This window comes from Primulina huaijiensis, chromosome 3, assembly GCF_012295235.1.
Source record: "Primulina huaijiensis isolate GDHJ02 chromosome 3, ASM1229523v2, whole genome shotgun sequence".
NCBI classification, from domain to species: domain Eukaryota; kingdom Viridiplantae; phylum Streptophyta; class Magnoliopsida; order Lamiales; family Gesneriaceae; genus Primulina; species Primulina huaijiensis.
Window position 1 is genome coordinate 23,366,219 of NC_133308.1, and position 17,413 is coordinate 23,383,631.

The 17,413-nt window shown below is 33.6% G+C and overlaps 6 protein-coding genes across 7 annotated transcripts; 2 read left to right on the forward strand and 4 right to left on the reverse strand.

Annotated features, from left to right (window-relative positions):
- The first annotated feature begins 804 nt into the window (after positions 1–804).
- On the forward strand, positions 805–3,559 carry LOC140972270 (metacaspase-1-like). Its single transcript, XM_073434718.1, has 5 exons — positions 805–1,240; positions 2,262–2,592; positions 2,726–2,846; positions 2,962–3,171; positions 3,312–3,559. The coding sequence occupies exons 1-5, from the start codon at positions 871–873 to the stop codon at positions 3,369–3,371; spliced, it is 1,092 nt and encodes a 363-aa protein (XP_073290819.1). The 5' UTR covers positions 805–870; the 3' UTR covers positions 3,372–3,559.
- A 734-nt stretch (positions 3,560–4,293) lies between these two features.
- Positions 4,294–5,740, forward strand: LOC140973855 (probable pterin-4-alpha-carbinolamine dehydratase, chloroplastic). Of its 2 annotated transcripts, XR_012174691.1 has the most exons (4): positions 4,294–4,687; positions 5,120–5,312; positions 5,427–5,574; positions 5,632–5,740. XR_012174691.1 is itself a non-coding variant. In XM_073436948.1 (3 exons), exons 1-3 carry the CDS (start codon positions 4,328–4,330, stop codon positions 5,516–5,518), a joined length of 645 nt encoding a protein of 214 aa, XP_073293049.1. In that variant the 5' UTR covers positions 4,294–4,327; the 3' UTR covers positions 5,519–5,740. The 2 variants fall into 2 exon arrangements, 1 of the variants encoding a protein (XP_073293049.1); XM_073436948.1 differs by having other exon boundaries at positions 5,427–5,740.
- LOC140973854 (E3 ubiquitin-protein ligase BOI-like) lies at positions 5,426–8,708 on the reverse strand. The gene is made up of 4 exons (XM_073436947.1): positions 7,232–8,708; positions 7,018–7,089; positions 6,486–6,784; positions 5,426–6,410 (listed from the first exon to the last, which is right to left on the reverse strand). The coding sequence occupies exons 2-4, from the start codon at positions 7,031–7,033 to the stop codon at positions 5,919–5,921; spliced, it is 807 nt and encodes a 268-aa protein (XP_073293048.1). The 5' UTR covers positions 7,034–7,089; positions 7,232–8,708; the 3' UTR covers positions 5,426–5,918.
- Positions 8,028–8,624, reverse strand: LOC140972584 (dirigent protein 22-like). The gene has a single exon (XM_073434984.1). It carries the CDS (start codon positions 8,622–8,624, stop codon positions 8,028–8,030), a length of 597 nt encoding a protein of 198 aa, XP_073291085.1.
- A 1,902-nt stretch (positions 8,709–10,610) lies between the features above and the next one.
- Positions 10,611–11,207, reverse strand: LOC140972585 (dirigent protein 22-like). Its single transcript, XM_073434986.1, has one exon. It carries the CDS (start codon positions 11,205–11,207, stop codon positions 10,611–10,613), a length of 597 nt encoding a protein of 198 aa, XP_073291087.1.
- Positions 11,208–13,040: 1,833 nt separating this feature from the next.
- On the reverse strand, positions 13,041–13,550 carry LOC140972586 (dirigent protein 2-like). Its single transcript, XM_073434987.1, has one exon. It carries the CDS (start codon positions 13,548–13,550, stop codon positions 13,041–13,043), a length of 510 nt encoding a protein of 169 aa, XP_073291088.1.
- Between the last annotated feature and the right edge of the window lie 3,863 nt (positions 13,551–17,413).

Below are 17,413 nucleotides of genomic sequence, written 5' to 3' on the forward strand. Positions count from 1 at the left end.
ATAAATTAGAGAAAATCTTCACAAAATTTGCTATTATATAATATGACGCTAGAATATTTATTATTTGTGTTATACATACGTAAAACATGTGTTTCGGAGACTAATGCTAATAAATTTTAAATACATTCAATACTAATATCGCTCAAAATACAAATTTTAAATCATTAAAAAACAAAAACAAATTCATAATTTTTAATTTTTAAAACACGTACGGGCACGAAAAATGCAAAATGGATTCAGCCGTTTACAATTGAATTGACCTGGTCTTTCCCATTTGCCTTTCCCAACATTTCCCTTCTCTACTTGCTTTAATTTCCCATTGTTATATTTTAATAATCAATTAAACCATAAAATAATATTATTATTATTTTAACTATGTTTTAATCCTTTGTTGTATTAAGACCAAATTTTGATAATTTACGGGATAAAAAAATAAAACATGTCAATCTACATAACTGCTGGCTGCAATAATTGTCCCTATTTGGTAGAACGATCGAACCGTGGTGCTTGAGCTGTGCGATTTAAAAGATTTGAGTTGCACCATTACCACCAGCTATAGCTTTTTGTAAAGCGGCAAGCGCTCGGTCCTACAATAACAAATTTTGCAATTTTTTCATTTTATACAAATGATTGTGAATAACATATATAAATTATGTGAATAACATATATAAATTAGCATGTAAATAATATTGAGCATAAATAAATTATAAAGATTTGGAATTTGCACTCAAGGTCAACTAAATTATTTAAAGAAGACTATTTAACATAGGGTGTTAAAAGTTCACTATATTCACTTTCACGCGTATATAATTATATATAGATTCAATTTCTGTGTAATTTCACTCCCATCTCTCCGTCGAACCAATAAAAATGTTAATGCTAGTGAACTGCTCCAGCTGCCGCACGCCCCTCCAGCTGCCGCCGGGCGCCACCTCCATCCGCTGCGTCATCTGCCAGGCTATCACCCAAATAGCACCTGCTCCGCCGCAACCTAGCTATCTCCAAAACACCCCCTCCTTCAACGGCTACAACAACTACTACCCCCCACCGTCACCGTACAACCACGCTCCACAAGGCCCTCCCCCTCCGGTTCATGGCCGGAAGAAGGCGGTGATCATCGGGATCGCTTACAAAAACACCAAAAGCGAGCTTAAGGGATGCATTAACGACGCCAAATGCATGAAACATATGCTGGTCTCCAAGTTCAGGTTCCCCGAATCCTCCATTATCTTGCTTACAGGTACTATATTTTCCTTTTCCGTCTTCTTCATTTTCTCCGAATTCTGCGTGTTCTGTCTCTCGATCTCATTCTGGATCAACGTGGGAATTCGGCTTTGCATTGTGTTGATAGAGTTTCCTTAATTAAGGTTGACTTTAGAAGTCAACTTTGAATAAGCAAAATCTAAGCATCCTACTAATTTACTTATATCCACTTGCCATGGAAATGGTAGTTAGAAACTTAGAACAAATTATTGAATTGAGAAATTATTAAAATTCAATTCGAGTTCGGATTTAGTTCGAAAGTGAAATAGGAAGAAATGAAAAAACAAATACTTGAACTCATATAAGTAATTCTATATTTGAAAATATTAGATTATCTTGGTTCGATTACAACCCCCAATCCTCGATTTATTGTACTTTTTTCTTATAAATTTATAAAATTTATTGAACGTGGCATGTTCTGACCTTCTTAAATTTTTCGAGTTTTATTTTCGTCCGTGTCATAAACTATTTGGCTCTAATTGAAAGTTATAATTAGTTTTCCAGTCTATATCATGGAACATGCGTAGAATTAGATATTCAATTGTCAAACAAATATTTCTGCTATTGGTGAGGATGGAGAGGCAAGTTGTGTTTTTGAAATGTATATTTTTTCTTTGATCGGTCAATGCTACAAAATGAGAAGAATTGTCCAATTGTTGTTTTTTTTAATCCTTTGTAGAATTTCAGGCAATAACATTTGATTTTAAAAGGAAAAATTGTAAAAAAAATTTTAGTTGGGGAAAATAAAATATTATTATTGTGGATGACTTAACAATATAAGTATTGATTACCAAATTCCTTTTTTTCTTGTAATTTTGATTATACATTTGTCTATTTGTGAATTTTGTCAAATATTACTAAACCAAGACATTTCAAATTTCTAATTATGGAGTCATTTCAAATCCATTGTTAAATAAAATTTATCATTTGAAATCCAAACGAAGCCTACATGTTTTTAACTTGTGAAAATTAAATGTCATCTCATTCCATATTTGCAGAAGAGGAAACTGATCCGACCAGAATCCCAACAAAACATAACATTAGGATGGCCATGTTTTGGCTGGTCCAAGGTTGCCAACCCGGGGATTCACTCGTGTTCCATTACTCTGGACATGGTGGCCAGCAGAAGAACTACACCGGAGACGAACTCGATGGATATGATGAGACGCTCTGCCCCTTGGATTTCGAGATCCAGGGATCGATTGTCGACAACGAAGTTAATGCAACACTAGTCCGCCCGCTTCCTCCGGGAGTCAAGCTTCACGCGATCATAGATTCGTGCCATAGCGGGACGGTGCTGGATCTGCCCTATCTTTGTAGAATGGACAGGTTGGTGATTTGAAATTTTTATTTCTACCTTGTGATATATGCTCTACCGAAAGCTGAGTTTGATCAATCGAATTCGAGCTCGAGCAGGCTCACCTTCACCCCTGGTTCATGCTATCATCCTTGGTTTGCGCAGGAACGGGCGTTACTCATGGGAAGACCATCGCCCACGAAACGGGACATGGAAAGGCACCAGCGGAGGCGAAGCCATTTCGTTTAGCGGTTGTGATGATGATCAAACCTCCGCGGATACAGCCGTAAGCTCCCATCACAAGCTTCAATAATTTCTAACACTTTTCTACTGATCTTGTGAAACTATGTACCATGTTAAAAATTAACTCAAAATTGATACAAATGTGGAACAATATGTAGTTACTATCAAAAGTGACCTCTACTGGTGTAATGACATTTGCTTTCATCCAAGCAATCGAACGAGGACAAGGTACTACCTATGGGAGCATTTTAACCGCCATGAGGTCCACTATTCGGAAAACCGACAGCGACTTGGGCGGAGGTTCCGCGTCGAGTCTACTTTCGATGCTTTTATCTGGTGCGAGTGCGCCTAGCATTGGACTCACTCAGGTATGTATGCACGTAATCTCATGTTTGCTGGGCTTGATGAATGTGTACAATCGAACGCAACGTTTAACTCGTGGGATGAGATAACTTTAAAATTTTACTTGGAATTTTTTTAATTTTATTTTGATTATGTATGCTTGCAGGAACCACAGCTTAGTGCTAATGAACAATTTGATGTCTACGCAAAGCCATTTTCACTGTGAGATTTTTGCTCAGACAATTGTGTCCATTCCAAAAACTTTTCTGCTTTTTTATTTTCTTTGTATTTTAGTTATTTGCGGCATTTTTTTTTTTTAACTTTTTAATTTATATTTTGTAATTGTCATGAATAACTTAAATCGGGTACTCTTTTATCTTTCACTTTTTTTCATCGATCGTTCTTGAAATGGAAAAAATTTTCTATTTATATTTTTAATAGTCTCCATTATTTATTAAATATAGAAGAATTTTTATTATTATACTAAAATATAGAATTATGGGAGAATATATTCAGGCGCGTTANGGAAACATTTGATTTAAAATCTGATACCTATAAACGTGAGTTTTTTAAAGTTTATTTTCTAAAAATTAGACACGATTTTATTTTTCGGATATAGTAGTAAAATTTGTCTATGTCAGAGTTAAAGATAAATTATCCAGAGGGGGCTTTTAAATAAATAATAAAAAAATTACAAATGATGAAAAAAACAAAAGCAAAAACTTTAATATTCTTTCAAAAATTGAATGAGGCGAGGGGCCGGGGTCTCACCTTCTTCTGAAAACTAGTTTTATATTATTTAAAAGTTTTACTTCAAAGACTTTTTTGAGTGATTACATTGTATGCATTAACATAACAAATTAGATTATCAAGTTATAGCTGGCCACCATGTCCAGAGTCCAGAGTGCTAGTATCTAATGATAATTATAAATTAATATTTTTCAACGATATAATCGTTGATATTTGGAGTCAAAACAATATTATTAGATACCACTAAGTATTTTGATTTTAAACTTTAAATAATATAAATATGGATCATCATTATTAAAAAATACTTATTTAACAAAAAAAAAAAAAGAGGAACCGGGAAAAAAAACCCGGTCCCCACAGGACCTTTTTTAATTTTTATATTATTTATTTAAAAAACCATATCCAAACAGCTTTTCTTTCTGGCCTGCAACTATGAACCTCACTCTTACCTCAATGGCTTCCCCTCATTGCTCACTCTTGTCTCCCCTTCTTCGTCTTCCTAAAAACCCACCAAAGTACCCCCAAAACTCCCTCCCATTCGTCAACCGCGTATATGCATTCAAAATCCAAGCAGCGGGAACAGACTCGATGGGTGATTTTGGAGCAAGGGACCCGTTTCCGCAAGAAATAGAGAGCAATTTCGGGGAAAAAGTTCTTGGGTATCCCAGCACGGAGCACAAGATTTTGATCCCAAATGCTTCGGCTCTGTCTTTGGCTCAGCAAGAATGCGTTTCAGTTTCTCAAATTCAGCAGCCCTTGTCAGAAGATGAGGCCAAGCAGCTGCTGTTCAAGGTCCTAAGCCCTTTCACCGACTTAAGAATCTAGTTTTGGTGTACAATCTTGCTAAAGTTTTGATTTTTTTGGGGATAAATTATGCATGAAATTTGATTTCTTTTGCTCTGAGTTAATCGAATTTTCAAAGTTATTATTATTCAGATGGGTTCTGCAGTTTTCCAAGATTATAATTTTCTTGATTCTGTGGCTATTGAGTTTGCATGTATTCTGAAATCTGAATTTATTTTTAGTTCTCTAGTTCTTATTTGCCTGCTCAATTTTCTTAAATTGGTTATGTCCCATTTATTTGTGAAATTATTTCATGTAGTAAAGGTGGTATATTTGGAAAATGAGTTTTTCGCCATTTTACTCGCCTCCAATTACTCAAGCACATATCTTCACCACATTAAAATCTAAAGGTTCAAATTTTTTTTTTAAATTGTCATGTAGGTTGTTGGTTGGAGACTTGTACGTGAAGAAGGGTCTTTAAGGCTGCAATGTTTGTGGAAAGTGAGAGATACAAACTGTGCAGAAGTACTCATCAGCCGGATTAACCGTGCAATAGAATCGACAGGGCTCGTTCCTACTCTTCGTATAGAGGAGCCTAATCAAGTTAGAGCGGAACTGTGGACTTCATCTATTGGTATGAGCTTGAAACAATCAAATATAAAAAGATCAATCATCTGGTTAAATTTATAATTTTGTTACATGTAAAATTGGATCTGTTTTTGATGGTTGTAGTTTCTATATCTTGCAGGAGGTCTGAGCATGAATGATTTCATTGTTGCAGCTAAAATAGATGAGATAAAAACATCCGATCTCATTTCCCGAAAGAGAGTTTGGGCTTAATTCCGATATTTATCCCTCTTGGTAGGCATTAATTCGGCTCGTACTCATAGATGATGCGCAATTAGTTCTACACAATGTTTTTTCTTTTCAACAAAGTGTTATTTGAAGAAGTATCAAATCTTTCTTTATATGTCGTAATGTTATACACCCGACAAGGGTAAACATTTTTGTGTGTATTACCTTAATCAAATATATATACACACCTCTTTGTGATTGGATTTATTTCTTTGTTCTGCATTGTTTTTATTTCTGTGTTTCTTTTGAGTTATTTGTTTTGGGTTATGCATAGAGCAAGGTAAAGTTAGTAATATGACTGTCTTTTTAACACAAAACCAAGAAATTGGCTTTAGTTTTAATGAACAATAATATAAATGATCTTCTTGTAGAAATTGAATCATTCCTATTCTAGAGGTAGATTAACTTTCACACTTGTGGTTTTAACTGACCGACAAAAAGGGCACGACTTGGTGACAGCATCGCAGCCCAAACAGAGGCAAATGTGGCGGCAAGGCCATATCACCACTGTTGCTATCTCCTTCTCACAGACCATGCAGTCGAGCCAGACCAGCCCTGCCTGTTCTGTATCCACATACGATGACTCACCATCTTCCTGCACGTGCTCTCCGTGCCGATGTGCTAACGTGGCATTCTCCAAGCCCTCTTTAAGAGACATAGCCATTTGCTCCAGGTGCATCACTCTTCTGTGCAGCCTTTGTGCCTCGGCCTTGTAATGCTGAGCTTTCTTCTCCAACTCTGCATTTTCACCCCTCTTTCTACGTATGTCGGATTCCATCTCTTTGAGTTTCTTGTCTACTCTTTCCTCAACTGCATAATGGATTGAGTGTTGGTTCTTCTCCATTATACCCTCAATTTGTCGCCTCAGAGTTTCACCCTACAGCACAAAAATCTAGTCACAAGCTTGAAAAATCTGACAATGAAAAGTCGATCAAGAAAAATCATTCCATACATGGGATTGAATTACTAGATCCAGTTCTTTGCTATAGTGTTTCGAATCTGCTGGATTAGAGGTACCACCGTCCTCTACTGCAAAGGCTAACATAGATGTGAAGGATTTGAATGGCGCTGCTGCATTTAGAATCGGTTGAACGTGCAAATTGCTGCCACTAATGAAAGGTGGAGCATTTGGGAAGGGGTCTTGAGTAGCAAAGTTTTGGTCTTGACGATTGAAGAGGTTTGTTTGATGGCTTGGTTCTGCAGATTCCACTGCAACTCCTTTCATCTTCCTGTTGCGCGATTCTTTCGAGTCTGAACATCTTATGGAAAATTGAAATCAATATGGACCCATGAAAAAAAAAATTCAAATGAAAGGATCGAGTTCGTGCGTCGAGTGGCAGAGGATCTACGAGATGTGATACATAAATTTTGAAAAAAAAAAAAATCATCTGTGCATCGACCATTGATTCATCCCCTTCAATGGTTCACCTTGATTCTTGGACTGCGTGCGTGCGTGTGTTTAAAAGGTAGGAAAGAGCGGAAACCTCCATTGTTGATCATTTCAGATTTCTATAATTAAACACTCCAGGAAAATGTAGGCATGCTCTTTCCCGTTTCTACAAATGCAGAAGCAAAATCTAAGTCAATTAAATCATCAAAATCAAACAATGATTCATCAAAGAAGACGAAACAAGAAATCCCGTTGTTCGTTCGTGGTTCGTGTGTGTGAGAGAGATTCAGGAGGAGGAAACAACAAACCTGTTGAAGGACAAAAGATGCCGTGAAGGCGGGCGAATGGCCATGGAAGGCTGATAAAGGGAGTGAAACGACGGCTGCAGCCGCACCGTTGCTCCGCTTCAACAGACGCATGCTTACATGAAAATTTCTCTGTGAAAAATGGCGTCACTCGAATTTGAATGCGTGCCTCTTCAGTTTTGAAGCCCACCGATCCAGAAAAAGAAAAAATCAAAGGCCTTTCTCTCCTCATCTCTCAATCTCTTCCATATTCAATTTCAATTTAAACAAAAATGGGAAAATTTTATTAAGTTGTCGTCCAATTCACATTTTTAGTTCACTAGTCATTATTTTTTTCGATTTTAATCGTTTTTTATCGGAGTGATAATATGACGTTTAAAACGATGACGTGAAATCATATATTATGGACGTATAAACACTCTGATTAAAAATTACTAAAATTAGAAACAAGCGCAAAATTTAAATTGAGAGTTTTCCCACGTGCACAAAACTAAACAATCTTAAAAATATTTTCAGAGTTCACTGGACTTTGAATATTGAGTGACTCTCTTTCAAATCAATAGGCGTTGTTGCATCTTGGTAAACATACTGTCCATGTTTGTGAATTGTGAACTTCATTAGGATAGTACGTAATAACGAAGAGTTGATCGAACTCTTGTCAGCAAACTAAAATCACAATCCGACAAGTCACATGTGAACTTTCAATTGAACACTTTATTACCAACATCAAACAATCGAAACATAATTTCAAACAACATTTTCAAAATCAAACACAAATCTACTTTTTTGTGAATCAGATTCAATAATAAGTGAAATAAAGAGTGTATTTGAGGACAGAGATTCCACGAGCATCCCTAGGTATAAAGTTTGCCCCAATGGCAACTCCACTAGCCATCCTGAAATATCCGGTGCCACCAACGATGGAGAACTCACTCGAATAATCCAATACTTGGTTTCTCCCTGAAACAGACAGCGTGCTCCCTTGGTACTTACCACTCGTGAACACAAGATTCCAGCTATAAAACAAAGCTGGTACTTCCAAGTCAGAGAAAGCACCGAACCCCTGAGCCCGCCCTAGTCTCGTCGATTCGAACTTGGGCGTCGTGGTTAATATATTGTCAGCAAGATAGACCTGGCCAAAAAATGTCGGTGAAGTGGAACTGATGTTGGACTCTGCTACTAACCACACTGTTTGGTTGGCGACTCCTCGAATATCTTGGATGTAAATCTCGATGAATTTAAACTTCGGCTCCATCGATTTCTTTAGACCGGCGAACCACTTATCCACGGGTTCGGGGCCTTTGGATGAACCGGTTTTGGCGAAGGCTCCCGAGATGGCTGCGACATAGATAAGTGAGTAAATGAAGAAACTCTTGCTCATGTCAAGCTTTCCCATTGCTCAACTTTTGATTGATTATTATCAAATGTTACACTCAAATAGCTTGCTGAGACTACATAAATGAAGGGGTGAGGTGATTTATAGAGGCAATTTATCGGGAAATTTTGTTGGACTCGACATCCTACGGCTATATTTTTTTTAAAAAAAAATTGCAGGCGAGAACACCGAGTTGGACTATTTCCTATATTTTACTAGTTTTTATACAAGAAGACAACGTAGGAGACTGGAAATTGGAACTTCATATATATGAACATGGATACAACTGTTCCCGGGAAAAAAAGACAAATTATAGTTTTAGTGACCGATATTTTTTTTGTTGCAATTTTAATGTTTTTTCGATGTGCGTTGACACGTAAAGTCACACAAATACTTTCGATGAAAAAAATCTAAAATTACAAAAAAACGGAAGACATAAAATCGAGATTGAAATTTAATAATATAGATATCAAAATCGTAAATATACATACATAACAAAAAAATGTATTTTTGCTTTAAAATATTAAAAATAAACTTGAAATTTTTTAAGTTTACAACTAGCACTGGAATTTGGCCAACGACAAAGTCAATATCGTACCCTTAAACATGATTTCATTGAATACAATTATTGGACTTTATTTTATTATTATTATTTGATACATATTGGACTTTATTTACGAACGAATAAATTGATTTATATATAGAGTAACTTTCCGCTTAGCTGATATTCAGGTTTTATATGTATGAGACGAGATAACTCGGTTTATATTTATTGTAAAAAATAATAATTTTGATATAAAAATAATATATTTTCATGGGTCGGGTCAAGTCAGAGATCCATCTTATGAAATTGTTGGATGCAATAATTGTCTTTGCTTGGTAGAGCGATCAAACCGTGATGTTTGAGCTGCTGTGCGGTTTAAAAGATTTGAGTTGTACCATTACAACCAACTATAGCTTTTGGTAAAGCGACAAGCGCTCGATCCTACGGAAATTAATAATATAATTCTATAATAGGTCTCATAAGAGTTTTGTATTATTACATACAATCAAAATAGGTTTCATCAGAGATACTTTTGATATGAAAATAGGTCTCATAAGAGTTTTGCATTATTACATACAATCAAATTTTTAGGTGGATGTATGAATTTCAAACATTATCGACTTTTTTTAAAAAAAATTGATAGACTTTTGTATAATTGATAGATTTCTACTTTTATAAAATCTTACAAAATTTTCAAAATATTTATTGTAACACCAACAACGCAACATAATATTTAAATTAATCAATTGAACAATTTGCACTTCAAATTTCTAATGAGAGACCAAAAAGTTCATCGAAAAAAATGGCGTAACATAGATTTGAATACGTGCCTTTTCAGTAAATAGTAATTTGATTGTATATAATAATAAAACAAGTTAAATAAAGGGAATGCAGTAATTACTTGAGAATGAAACGAACATTCTCAGCTTTATTCTCAAACACATGATTGATATATCAATATTTACTCACAAAAATATCCATCCTCAAATAGATAGGAATGACATTTCCTCATTTTTCTTTAAGATAATATTACCCTTTCCATTAATATTACAATATTCTAACAAATATTTCTTTTTTCCTCTTGACACATCCATATTTATTTTAATATTATAAACCTATCTTACAATAAAAACAATAAATATTATAATATATGAAAATTGAAACTTTATATTTTCTTTGTTATTTTTTTGTTAATTTTTAGTTTTAGTCTTTTTTACATATAGAAATTTTGTGTGTCACATCAATTCTCTCGATTAAAAAAAAAAGCAAAACTATTCAAAATTAAAATATATAGAGGTAAGGCTCAATTTTTTTACCCAAATTTATCATCAAATAAGCCAAATTTTTACCCAGACAAGTATATAATCTTTCAATAAATGCTTTATTCCCACAAACGTCAAAAACTTATTTTTAACCAACATATTCAAAATCAAACACTAAAACCACTTTTTTGTGAATCAGATTCAATAATGAGTGAAATAGAGAGAGTATTTGAGGACAGCGATTCCACGAGCATCCCTAGGTGAAAAGTTTGCCCCAATGGCAACTCCACTGGCCATCCTGAAATATCCGGTGCCACCAACGATAGAGTACTCACTCGAATAATCCAATACTTGGTTTCTCCCTGAAACAGACAGCGTGCTCCCTTGGTACTTACCACTCGTGAACACAAGATTCCAGCTATAAAACAAAGCTGGTACTTCCAAGTCAGAGAATGCACCGAAGCCCTGAGCTCGCCCTAGTCTCGTCGATTCGAACTTGGGCGTCGTGGTTAATATATTGTCAGCAAGATAGACCTGGCCAAAAAATGTCGGTGAAGTGGAACTGATGTTGGACTCTGCTACTAACCACACTGTTTGGTTGGCGACTCCTCGAATATCTTGGATGTAAATCTCGATGAATTTAAACTTCGGCTCCATCGATTTCTTTAGACCGGCGAACCACTTATCTACGGGTTCGGGGCCATTGGATGCATCGGTTTTGGCAAAGGCTCCCGAGATAGCTGCGACATAGATAAGTGAGTAAATCAAGAAACTCTTGCTTATGTCAAGCTTTCCCATCGCTCAACTTTTGACTGATTAGTATCAAATGTTATACTCAAATAGCTTGCTGTGACTACATAAATGAAGGGTCTGGTGATTTATAGAGGCAATTTCTTGGGAAAATTATGAGGAGTTGTTGCTGGATTTTACATTCTACGGCTACGATTTTAAAAATTACAAGTCAAGAACACCGAAGTGGACCATCTATATTATGTTTATTAGGTTTTATGTAAGAAGATTTCGTAGAAGACTGAAAGTTGGAACTCCACATATGAAAGTTCAACAATATACGTTAACGAAATAACTATTAAAATATTAATATTCTTTTTTATTCCGTTGTCTTGTATTTACCACGATTTATTGTTATAATGAACACCATAATAATTAAATTAGTCTAATTTTAAAAATCGTCGAGATAACTTTTTTTTTTAAAAAAAAAACGTTAGCAAGGGTAATTAATAATATATGATTTAATGTATAAACTTGGTCTTTAAATCGTTAATGATGTAAGGCTCGTGTTTTTAAATAAAATTTAAGTGATTTATAAATTTTAAAAATTTAATGGGTGAAATTCAATAAAGAGTTGATTTTTTGCTTTTTTATCCTTTATTTAATTATTTATATACAATATTTTTTTTTTGGAAACCATCAAGGGAGCCTAGCTCCACCTCTGCCAACAACAGTCAGCTTAGCCTTGCTCATGCTTTTTTAAACATTGGTGTGAGTATAATAATTGCCTCTTGTAGGGGAGAAATCAATACATGAAGTTTGGATTAATGTATAATTTAAAAGATTGGAATTATATTACAGATGATTATAACTTAAAAGATTGGAATTATATTACAGATGATTATAACTGTTGGCCTATCAGCAAATGTTCGATCATTCAATTAGATTTAGGTATGTCAAAATTAGACGCGATCCACCAACCTGACGTGGTTCAACATGAAAAGAAATCAAGTTTGGATTTGGGGTTTTTGGGTTCGGGTCAGATCAGGTTGGACCCGATAGCTGACCAAAAAAATGATCGGTTTGGATTGGGTTCGGGTTGACCGAGTTGACCCGAAAATTTTAATTTTTTTTTAAAAAAAATATAATTAATAAATATTGCCTACATTTTTATATATTGTATGTCTGAAAAATATTTATTGTATATTTATATCATAAATTTTCATAATTTAATATTTATTTTGAACATTTTTTTTATTTTTTAGACAATTGTTTATTTGATTTAATAAATATATATTATTTTTCTACGATTAAAATTTCAAATTTAAATCATATATATGACGGAGATTTTGTTATTATATGTGTTTAAATTAAAATATTATTTTTTTGAATTTTATTTAATTTTCTTTTAAAAAAATTCAAAATCGGGTTAATCAGGTTGATTCGGGTTGGGGTTAAGGTTGAGCAATTGTTGATTGCTCAACCCGAACCCAACCCAACCCACCCGAATTGACACCTTTAATTAGATTATATCTACAAATGGATTGATAAATTAATTTATTTAATTTTATATTTTGTAGGAATTGTATTTATCTTTAAAAAAAAAGCTAGTAAAATAAATTTGTTTTGATGAGATGAAAGTTAGAACCAGATTTATTAGTAAAACCAAGGAGAAGCCAATAAAGAGCTAGCGTAAACTATATGATCTTCAATGTTTGCTTTGGTTTTATCTCCCATTTCCTTAATTTTATCATGAATGATGTTATTTGTACTCAATTTTTGTTGGATCAAATTAAGCGTAAATAAATCTTTATTAATTTAGCAGGCCATACGTACTTGTATATATATATTATTGGAGAATTTATTACACTCCTCACAAACTATAACATGACTCGAATGGAACTAAAAATGAGTAAAATACAGAATGTATTTGAAACAAGTATAGCCAGTGGGACTATAAGGTGAACAGTTGATTATCTCAGTTACTCCACGCGCCGATCGAAAAGCTCCGGTACCACCAGTTATAGATAGCTCGCGTGAATTCACCAACATCGGATCCCGTCCCAATACGGCGACAGAGCTTCCCTTATACTTCCCTTCGGTGAAGTAAAAAATAACATTCAGGTACAAGACTCTGTCAGCCAAATCTGCCAACGCGGCTATCCCTTGTCCTCTGCCTAGCGCGGGGGACTTAGGGTCACGTCCCACGGTCACACGATCATCCGCAACAACTACTATACCGAAATTTGTGGGCGAACTGAAAGAAATGTTGGCTTTCCCTACCGGAAACACAGTCTGTCCTTCGCCACTCACGATGTCTTGAACGTAGAACTCAACGATCTTGAATTTCGGCGTGGTCGATTTCTTAAGCTTTTTGAACCACTTCTCTACAGGCTCAGCGGCTTTAGGCATTTCGTTTTTGCCGTAGACATATGAATTATAATTCAAAAGCAATAATGAGCAAAGAATAAAAATGGAGTGTATAAGCTTAAACTTTCCCATCACACTTCTTCCTTTTTGTGTGTGTATTACGTGTTGATGGATGAGAAGTATCCGTATAAAGAATATTGTATATATAGGTATTTGCCACAGAAATCAGACAATAATAAAAAAAAAAGCTTAATGAATGAAAGTACTTAGTCAATATTGGTTAGCTTGAAAATGGATAAGAAGACTGGACAGATTTTTCATAACTAGCGGTTAAGCTGAACAAGCAAATGGAATAAAGTAGTAAACTGGATAAATTGAAATCGAGTTCTAATACATGATCCCAAAATATAATATATGTAAAATAAAATTCCGGGCGAGTCTAAATTTGATTTTTGATTTCTCGTAGCTGCGTACTCATGCTTTTTTAACAGCACCGTATTATAAGGTAAAAGTTGTAAAAAAAACTTACATATAACTTAATTAAGAAAATAGTGCCTATAGTGACTGAGTTTAATTAATTTACTTATCTATTAGTAATGATTGAGCACTAATCTTAGACCTATACCCATCGAGATCGATCTCCATATATACACGACGTCTTGACCTGTCGGAAATCCGAAAGGGAGGAGACTGGCCGCCTATCGCGACTATTGCTGACCGCAATTCTCTTTTCTCTTAGGGTCTATTTGTGAGTGGAAACGATGAATTGAATCAAAGAAGGAAACATATTACTTGTCAAGTGATATACATAAGCTTACACAGAACAGAGAACAATTGAAGTCTTGAACACATGTTAATTAAAGAGAAAATATATACGCAAGTGGAGGAAATACATGGAATTGAAAATAAATCCTACTTAATTGACTATTATTTGAAAATAAATCCTGATAATTTTCATTTCTATTTAATAAAAACTAAATATAACTAAAATTTAATAATATAATTGTTCAACAATTAGTTTCATCGTCTAACTTATTTTATCATCATTATTTTCCTTTTCATTGTTAAAATTTAAAGTAATAAATTCTTGTTCAAATTGGTTAAACCTTATCAACCATAAATGTAAGAATCGGAATCAAAACCGTTTAAAAAACCGAAACTAGAATCTTATCCAAATGGTCTGAACCGATACTCTAGATTTGTGGGGAGGCCTAAGCAAACCCCATATTAAGTGGGATACATATATATGTGTAATACATTTGTCCCACGTGAAAAAAAAGAGTTTAAAATGTCACAATTGAACTTTATAACAACTTTGGTAATTAATCATTTTTGAAAAAACGAGAACGTATACGAAATAGTTTTTATATGACTCATTATGCAGTCGCGTTTGCGTGAGCTAAAGTCCAAGGCATGACACTATGATTGTCACGCCCTGAGCCCGGGGCCGCGCCTGCGTGACTACACAATGAGCCCCTATAGCAACTACTTCGTATTCGTCCTCGCTTTACGAAAATGATTAACCTAAGTTGCTATAGAAGTCCATTGTAAGTTATTATAAACTCATTTTAAATATTTAATTTGTCAGATGTGGGACAATGGTATCATAATGATTCACTATTTATGATTGATTTATCTAGGATGACATATCATAGACTAATCAAGCTCTTCCATGTTACACTAAGCGTAGTGCCTCAACCCTTAATCCAAGAGTTACGACGATCACATAGAGTTTTGCATATGAACCCACACATTTCATTAAAAGTAAAAAATGGAAAAAAATTTATGGTCTCTTTGTACGTAGTCGTTAGATCGAGGATTGTGGTACTATCCATGACAGTAGCATAAACTAATCGAGACTAACCCATGAATCACGATACAAAATCATACCTGGTATAGTCACAGCTCGATTTGATCGTGAATCTCGTGAATGATGTGTGCAATTATTCTTTAATAAAGTAGACATAAAAAAGAATTATTATATATTGAAACACCCTATAAGACCAACAACCTGTTAATATTTTAATCTATATAATATTATTTGCAACAATTTTATTTTGTCATTAGTAAATTTTTCTAACATTTGACATTAGACGTGTTCAAATATGGTATTTGATTTTGGTTAAATAGTAATCTTGAATTTAAATCTCACAATTCATTACTTAAGAAGATCACATCTATCAGTCGAAAAAAGAAAATATTGTTTTAGCGGACTTTATTGAATGCCGGGATCCAACATACATTCATTTAGGGTTTACTCATATATTTTGTACCATTGGTTAATGATTGCAATGTATTTTTGAGACTCGATAAAATAATAAAATGAAGGGATGTTGATTGATAAACAAATCACTTTCTTGAGAAATTTGGAGGAAAATTGACTATTGATTTTATTTTATTACGAGTGAGAATAAATTTTTTTGTCTACTAATTTGGATTTTGATCCATTAAATTTTTAAATTTTAATTTGATTTTGATACACTGACTTTTAATTTTCGACTATTTTTGTCCAACTGTTGATGTGACAACGAAAAATACTGACATAACATCGAAAATTGCTGATCTGTCAGATGTCACGTCAGCAGTTGGATCAAAATAGTCGAAAATTAAAAGTTAATGTACTAAAACCAAAATCTGAAAATTTAATGAACAAATAACCTAAAATTAAATAAGTTAGTGCACTTAAAATTTATTATTATTATTATTATTATTTTTATTTTAACAGGATTTGAACTGATATCTCTTCTTTATTGGAGATTTTTATATTACTAAACCAGTAATGACGACTCAAGTGATTTATATGACTACCTATTTTCCGAATACCATTCAAGAACACCGAAGTGGACAAAATTTTTATTAACTCTGAACCAATGACTGATAAAACGAATTTAATTCAAAAATATAAAAAAAATTATGTTTTTTTCAATCCGGCTGGTCGCCATTGGCAGCGGACTTTTTAAGAAATGGATAGATTTATTTATAATTTAAATTTGCGTGTGAGACTCGTGATTTTTATATAAAACCCAATGAGAAATTTGTTTTCGTAGGGTGAAACCAATAACGAAAGTAATTAATATAATTACACACGATCAATGAGTAAATAATGATTGTAATTTATGTTTAAATTTTAAATGCTAAATAGTTGTTGTGTGAGCTTAATTAATTTGGTTTCGTCTCTCGTCCCCTTGATTTCCATATATACTTACTATGATGACATAGTTGGTCGGATAGCTATTAGCACATATTTGTATTCCCTTGGTATGTCTTACGTATTTTGTATATGAAATTATTATGATTTCAGTATGCATTAGTAAAATTTTTGGTTTTTACTTCGCTATTGGTTACTTCGGGAATTATTAATTATGAAGTAATATATACCAATCAACTTCGCTAATATCACAAACATTATTTTTTACTTCAAAATTTAAAAAACACAGACTTCACTTCTAATTTTTTGTAACATTTTACTTCGACAGAGTAGTTTTAATGAAGTATAAAGTTAATAAAAAATTAAAATTTATATTTAGTGAAGTACAAAAATGAACCATACTTAACTTTTAATTTCCTTTAATTACTTTGTAAAAGATGAACCGATAGTTAACTTTTAATACAACTCAATAATTGTGAAGTCATTCTTTATTAATTACTTCACTATAATACAAAAAAAAATGAAGTCTTTCAAATCGACTACTTCGTCAATAATGTAAATTGTGATGTAAAAAAATACTGTAACAAATAAAAATTATGGGGAAGTTATTGAATATAATTATACTTCATCATAGTCCATAACAACGAAGTCGTTCGCATCAATTACTTAACCAAAATACAAAACTTTTGAAGTTATATAAAACATTTACTTTGTCGATCAATGTAAACCATGAAGTTACACTACAGAAAAATTAGGA